Below are 7481 nucleotides of genomic sequence, written 5' to 3' on the forward strand. Positions count from 1 at the left end.
GTCCGTCTTGAGCCAAGGAACACAGTGGTGTGCAAATCTTGATTCTAGGTCAAACTTAGTACTTTTGGTTATAGGCAACTTAGTACTTTTGGTTGCTGTAGCGCCACCTATGGGCCAATCGGGGTCATACTCTGATAGGTTCTCCCCAAACTGAGGCCCTACCAACTGGCCAGGTTTCAAGTCTCTAGGTCTTACGGTTTGGGCTGCACGATGCGTTTTAGGTTTTTTTTTTTTTTTTTCAAATAGCAATTACAATAGGTTTTCAGCACTTTGTGCTTGAACACCTAATAATAGATTATATGGAGCCCATGTAGCCTAAGTGAACGGATTCATAATTCATCTGTAACAGTCTGGGAATTTCAAAGGTACAGTTCAGAAGATGGTTATGTCTGCTATTTCATCCTGTTGGAAATTTACTAGGCTAAAGGACACCTGGAGTGTGCGTTCCCTGAAGCCAACTGGTCGCAGGTTCCATCTTTACCAACACAATCATTCAACGGAACTTGCGACCGTTGGCTAACGATGCTTTTGGGAAACGCACACCTGACCTTGTCAGTTGGTCCCTGACTCTGTTGCCCTCCTACATCTATATTCTATATTATGGCTTATATTTACATTTTCAGAATGTATTTATGTTAAACAATATATTTTTAATTCAACTTTACTTATTTATTATAAACTGCACGTTTGAATCAATTCCTTAATGACAAGTCACTAATTGTTTTATTTCCATGGGTTTAACCGAGGAACAAGTTTACAACGAGCTCAAAAGATGATGTCACTCACTGGGCATTTCAAGGAAATCACGAGACAGTTGATCTTATTTGTTTGACTTTTATCATGTGAGTAGTGAAAGTGTGGAAACGGTCTTCTGGGAGTAAATAGTTTGCAACGAATCCAGTATTTTTCCTACAGCTTGAGCCACAGTGGGCTTGGCACTTCTGAGCATCTGGAGTGGTCATGGCCTGGAGGAGGAGTCTGCAATGGACAACTTGGTTCATTTAAACCAACCACATTATAGCCTTGACAGTACTGTTTGCGGATACTACAGTAGTGAATGTATTGCTGTTGCTATGGATCAAATGGGGATTATTTTACCTGGGGGGAAATGCGCGTGCACGCAGATATTTTTACCTTGTGCCGGTTGTATAAACCAGTCCAGCAGATGTTAGACGGCGACAGATTGGTCACGTGCGAAATTACATTGTATTCTATTCTTGCCAGTTGCCATTATTCTGTTTTGAAGTCCTCACATTGAAGCGGAAACACTGCATACATTTATATTTTATAATAATTCTGGGGTGGCAATGGTTTTTCTGAGGAGGCAGTCCGAGGAGCCTATCCGAATAGAATAGAATAGAATCCTCTCCTCCACAGCTGACAGATCAAAGACCACATGGGGGGCTTGTCCTGAAGCTAAATATGATCGCAAGTTCCATCGATATCAACACAATTCAACCTAACTTGTAACCATAGTTGGGTAACGATGCTTTTGTGAAACTGCATTGTTACTGCATTTGGCATCTTAAACTGGTTTACAGAATGATGATTGGCAGGTTCTCTTTAATCTGCAAACAGAACATTTAAGTATGCAGTGAATTAAAAGAAAGCTATAGGCTAGAATATTAAAATAAATATTAAAGAGGAAGATGTTTTGACATGTGCAGGTTTTCTGCAATTTGTCGAGACATTGTTTTACTCTACTTTAAATATTTTTATAGACCTAATTGTTCCAAATCGCCATTGTATGAAATCACAGTTGATTCGCTGAATTGCTGTTGTTTATCAGTCCTCCCCACCAAACCAGAGAAATAAACACTCAATTTGTTTCTTTTTTTTAACAGTTTTTAAAGGCATGACTGACATTTGAGTTGCACTTTATTTTAAAGTACATGCACTTACAGTGTAAAGCCTAAGTGAATACATATATAATACATATATACATATAAATATATAATAAAAATAAACATAAGGTACTACAGGGGTTTAGGTTAGGTTTAGGAGTAGGTTCAGGGTTAGTACCTAGTTATTACCCAGTTATTGTAATTACAGTACATGGGGAACAGGGCTGTAAAATAAATGCAAACACGTAAAAAATAAACAGCATATACAAATAACTGTACATAAGTGCTTTATTTTCAAGTAATGAAATAGTAGCTTGTAAATAGTAATTATATATTTCGGATGTGAATGTTTCCATTAGAATATTGAACTACGTTTATGTCCTCCCAAATTCAGCTGAGTCTCGGATTGCTCTCAGAAGCATTCTGTAAAGTTCCACTTTATCTTTTACCACCCTGGGCAGGAACAATCGCATCATGCATGTGTTAGCATATGGCAGACGGCATCCACGCTCCTCTGGCTGGTAGAAGTGAATGCTGGGCTTCTGGGAGAACCCAAGCGGTGGGACTTCATCCGCTCCAGTTATGAAGGCCAAAATCTCCTCAAAATGCAACTCATTTTGTGGAGCTTTTTTATCTGTTAAGGGGGAAAATGACAAGCTCAAGTCTTAACAAATTGCCAATTACAAGCACAAGTATGCAATTACACAGTTTATTTTACAGTTATTTTGCTGACTAGGAAACTCACTCTCAATCATCTGAAGCACCAGTTCCCAGTAATGTAAAGTCTCCTCTTCAGCCGCCCTCTTCTTGGTCCCTGCTTTACTCCAGTGGATTTGGAACAGGGCTGTGAATGTGCTTCTGGAAATGGGCTCATGCATGTTGGTAAAGATGGGCAGAAACTCAACCCAGTGAGTTCTTACCATGTCCCAGAACTGTCCATAAGCATTCAGTCCCTTTGTGAACTGGTGAATCATATTTGATGTTCTGTGAAAATTAGAAGAGACTGTTAAATGACTATTCTTATATTTACGCAGTATCACACCACAAATATTATTAGATAATTATTTGTATAAATATACTAAACAGTGCTCTTGGAACGACCAGTCAAATTAGAGGACCGGAACTAACTTGTGTAAATGAGGGTTAAGGCTCTTTCGCATTGAATGCGCCGCGATAAAGTTAAGCGAATCGGCTACGAACGGAGCTTTCACACTGAACGTGAAACGATTGAATGCCTTCAGCTAATTCACGCCTGAGGGATAGGTGGCGCTTAATGAGAATTTTGTATGCTTTTGCAAGCCCTTCAGATCACATAATTCAGTGGGAAATTGATACAAATGATAATCTGGATTAAGAACATGTACGAATAAATCTGTTCTCAGACACCAATGATACAAGAACTCAACATCCATTCTATTCTCTTCTGGAATACTTTACTTCAGTGTTAACGCAGGTTTTCAAAACAGCGCCACCACTGTGGCTCAGGTAAGCTCAAATCTAATTGGACGGCTCGTTTCATTGTTGACACATTGGTCATAAAAAATCTCGCTTTGTCACGTTGCGATTGATCGCGCCCGGTGTTAATAGTCCCATAGGGATCTATTGTTCCGATTCAAGAGTGTCCTCGCGACGTACATTTGTGTCACTTAATCGCGCTCAGTGTAAAAAGCCCTTTAATTTGATAAAAGCAAGAAGTAATGTTTATTATATGAGTGATCAAATTTTAATATAGATTCATACCTAAGATATATGTAATGTCGAACTGCATAGGAGTAAATCTTTGGTACATCTTGGATGGAAATTTCAGGTCTGTATATTCCAGGGAATCCACAGTCACAGATCCAGTCGCCATGCTCTCTCTGAAGCCTATGGAGGTCTTTCGTCGTTTTACATGACAAAATCTGAACGCAAGATAAAATGGTTAGAGATCTTGTAGCTTAAGAAGGAACAGATTGATGGAGAAATGGATAGAAACCTTTTTCAGTTTGTCCTGAATGTCATCATCTGGTATCAGGTGCCAGTCAAAGTCTACCAGTTGACATTCTTGGGTGCACATCAGCTGGTACAGACAAGGGTCAAAAGCTTTGAGTCCTGGTCCGCCATGAGCCACAGACCACGCAATCAGCTTCCCTGCCAACTCATACTTGTGTTCCTCCAAAGACATCTGGTCATAGGTGAAGAACAAGTGTCCAGACGGTCCCTCAAAGATCCCCAGTGAGCTTTGCACCTCCATCATCAGGATTCTGAGGCAAGGGTAAAGATGAAACGAGATGCCATTCATGTCAAAGTCAAACAAAACTGTAACCTAGTGCATGTTTCCTGTGTAAGAATGAGTTTTCTACTCTTTAATGAATCCAAATCCAATTTTTGATTGTAAGTGGCATACCTAAAAAACTCTCTCCGTGGACCTCCACAGTCGAGTGCTTGCTCACCAACAAATGTCACGAGGGGTATTTTAGTCCAAGAGAAATTGCAGTTGGAAAGCGCATCTTTAGCACTCTGCAGCAACTTCTTACGAGAAACCAATACTGAAACTTGCCCATTGGCACTGAGATGCGTGTGCTGAAACTCTCTGAGCAAAGAGCTAACGTCCATCTCCTCCTGTTGAAGAGATGTGAATAGTACCTCATGCTGCCTTTCTGCAATGTCAATGTCTGTACGGTGTCACGTGTGTGTGTCAAAATGAAGATGATTACCATTGAAGAGTTTCGGCTTGAATCTGAAAGATAACTGTTGGTTGAAGTCAGCCGCTCCCTCTGTTGTGCAGGAGCAGGTGGAGGAGAGCGTGATGGGCAGAAAGCATTTGGATTCACGACTGACGATAGTGTGTGCGCAGTCATCTGTGAAAAAATTAGTAGCCTAGTTTGATTGTATATAGTACTATTAAGTAATTGTTAACTAGCAGGTTGAGCTGCAAAAAAAAGTGCCTTCAAACATTTACCTTAATACTGTGGCACTTATTACAGTAGTTCAGAACTGATTAAATGAATAAATAAATAACAATTTCCTACTATACCTCATTTAAAACAATGTCCGTCCCAGGAATTATATAAAGTTCGCTATCACCAAGCTCCTTTTTTATTTTCTTCAGAGTGTCTGCATGTAATCTGCAAAGTCTTCCACGTTTATCAGCCTTTGCAAAATGGAAACCAATCGAATCCAGATTGACCAATGGATATCTGGAGCAAATGAAGCAATTCAGCTCTCTCCAAGTCCAGGTAAGATCTACTCCTCTTGACTCCTGACTCCTCCTCTGGACAGGTATGCCTAGAAAGCATCACATAGGACATATTGTAAGATTAACTGTAAACTGTATGCGCACAATGAGAACTGTCGATGCTGGTGATGTTTTTAAAAGGATTAGTTCACCCAAAAATGAAAGTTCTGTCATCATTTACTCACCCTCATGTTGTTCCAAACCTGTATGAGTTTCTTTCTACTGCTGAACACAAAAGAAAATATTTTAAAGAATGTTGGTAACCAGGCAGTTGACAGTAGCCAACATTCTTCAAAAATATCTTCTTGTGAGTTCAACAGAAGAAAGAAACTCATACAGGTTTGGAACAACTTGAGGGTGAGTAAGTTATGACAAAATTTTCATTTTTGGGTGAACTATCCCTTCATGCTGAAAGTAGCCAGATAACGTACCTAAACCAGCTCTTGTGAGATCTGAACGCTCTATGATGCTTGGGATTGTTGTCTGGTTGGCAAACTGTACAAGGAAGAGACTTGGTTTCCAGTTTGATGATGTTTTCTGGACCATTCTGGTGTCTAAGCAGGATTAAAAAATTGTTTAAATGGAATCAGTATACTGGGTTCTAAAACTAAAAAATATGCTTGATGGATGGTTCATTATCGACGTTGGCGTCTTAAAGGAGAACTCCGGCGCAAAATGAACCTTTGGTCTAATTACACATTGTTACCTAGTCAACCGTTATCTGAGATTTGTTTTCATGATTATCGAATGTAAATAGTTTTATCTCTAAAAACAGTTTAGCCTATAACGCTAGTATATAGGGCATAGAGTAATGACAAATAAAAATCGCTTGTTAATACCACTAACAAGGCTCAAAAGAGCCCCACACTAACACGGTAGCATAATGAGGTCAGTGTCCAGACAGTTTAATAAGAAGATATTTTATACATACAGTCAACTTCGTGTATACAGGCAGAAGCCATCTTTGAAAAACAGTCTCTACCAGTTGATCTACGAACGCCGATCCAAGCCTGCTGTTCGCGCTCACCTTATCACAACTTATAGCTCGTTCACATCTCACCAGCGCACTTGGATCGGCGTTCGTAGAGCAACTGGTAGAGACTGTTTTTCAAAGATGGCTTCTGCCTGTATACACGAAGTTGACTGTATGTATAAAATATCTTCTTATTAAACTGGACACTGACAAAGTTCTCAATGCTTCGGTTTGAAGGTAGGGACCCTCATTATGCTACCGTGTTAGTGTGGGGCTATTTTGAGCCTTGTTAGTGGTATTAACAAGCGATTTTTATTTGTCATTATTCTATGCCCAATATACTAGCGTTATACTAGCGTTATAGGCTAAACTGTTTTTAGAGATAAAACTATTTACATTCGATAATCATGAAAACAAATCTCAGATAACGGTTGACTAGGTAACAATGTGTAATTAGACCAAAGGTTCATTTTGCGCAGGAGTTCTCCTTTAAGAAAATCTTTTCACCTGTTTTATGGTTATCACTTTGCTCTTCCTCTGACATTTGTCTCTCAAACTGTCTCGTCAACCAATCGATGCCACCGTCAACGGGACAAACCGGGCATGACGTTCGACTACCCCTCCTTGAGCCTACAGCACATTGTTTACAAAAGATTTTATAGTCAGTTCTGACTGAACTGCAAAGAAAAGTCTTTCCCGCATTCAGTACTTACCCAGAAGGCGGACGGCACTTGTGCTCCCGTACAAATCAATGAAAACCCACAGTGGATGATTCAGGTTCAGTCCTTTTGTTTTGAGGTAATATTTCTCCCCACCTTTCTCTTGAATAATAACCATGCCTGCATAGTTCATCCAAAACTGAAGCTCCACACCTCTCCTACACAAGTCCTCTGGCACCGGCACAACGCAGTATCCCTGTGCGTCCCTGAGGTCTGGTATAGAGGCAGGTGGTATATTGTTTCTTTGTGGGCAGATGTTGGTGAAACCCACACGGAGAGCTCCATCCCATGACGAAGTGCAGTCCTCAATACATACACACAGCTTTTCGTCCACCTTTACAGTGCGGCTAAGAAACACCAAACCATTCAAAAAGGTGGATGAGTCTCTGGATGCGAGTCTCCTTCCTTGGCTAAGGGACACATATTGACCTGTCATGTCCAGATTGAAAGTCATCGGACCCAGACATCGACTGCCACACATGCGATCGTGCCCTAAAATAATACAAATGTACAGTCAGACTGACAAACCAATGAACCTAGAACCACTTTATGTATTTTGACCAGTTATACTCACTCATTGTTGGTTTGTCTTCATGCCTCATGAAAAGGTCCTGATGTTCAAGATGGTAAACTATACCAAAACACTATTTGTGACTGCTTTTACTGTCCAAGTCGTTGTGAGTACCACAGAGCATGAAGCCTGTTTTACTAGTTACACTGGATGAATG

The 7481-nt window shown here is 40.2% G+C and overlaps 1 protein-coding gene across 1 annotated transcript; it reads right to left on the reverse strand.

The window, feature by feature from the left end:
* Positions 1-2217: 2217 nt before the first annotated feature.
* Positions 2218-7481, reverse strand: LOC130081946 (G2/M phase-specific E3 ubiquitin-protein ligase-like). Its single transcript, XM_056246674.1, has 11 exons — positions 7328-7481; positions 6748-7245; positions 6542-6664; positions 5493-5615; positions 4861-5111; positions 4541-4684; positions 4231-4445; positions 3820-4087; positions 3585-3745; positions 2590-2828; positions 2218-2478 (listed from the first exon to the last, which is right to left on the reverse strand). The coding sequence occupies exons 1-11, from the start codon at positions 7353-7355 to the stop codon at positions 2219-2221; spliced, it is 2310 nt and encodes a 769-aa protein (XP_056102649.1). The 5' UTR covers positions 7356-7481; the 3' UTR covers position 2218.

Source organism: Rhinichthys klamathensis, unplaced genomic scaffold, assembly GCF_029890125.1.
Source record: "Rhinichthys klamathensis goyatoka isolate OS25496 unplaced genomic scaffold, OSU_Roscu_1.1 h1tg000040l_1, whole genome shotgun sequence".
NCBI classification, from domain to species: Eukaryota; Metazoa; Chordata; class Actinopteri; order Cypriniformes; family Leuciscidae; genus Rhinichthys; species Rhinichthys klamathensis.

Coding starts and splice junctions, on each gene's coding strand:
- LOC130081946 (XM_056246674.1), bottom strand. CDS start 7,355: ATGAGGCATGAAGACAAACCAACAATGA. Junction 4,446..4,540: donor CAAGCCGAAACTCTTCAATG/GTAATCATCTTC, acceptor TCTCTTCAACAG/GAGGAGATGGACGTTAGCTC. Junction 3,746..3,819: donor TTCAGGACAAACTGAAAAAG/GTTTCTATCCAT, acceptor TCTTGCGTTCAG/ATTTTGTCATGTAAAACGAC.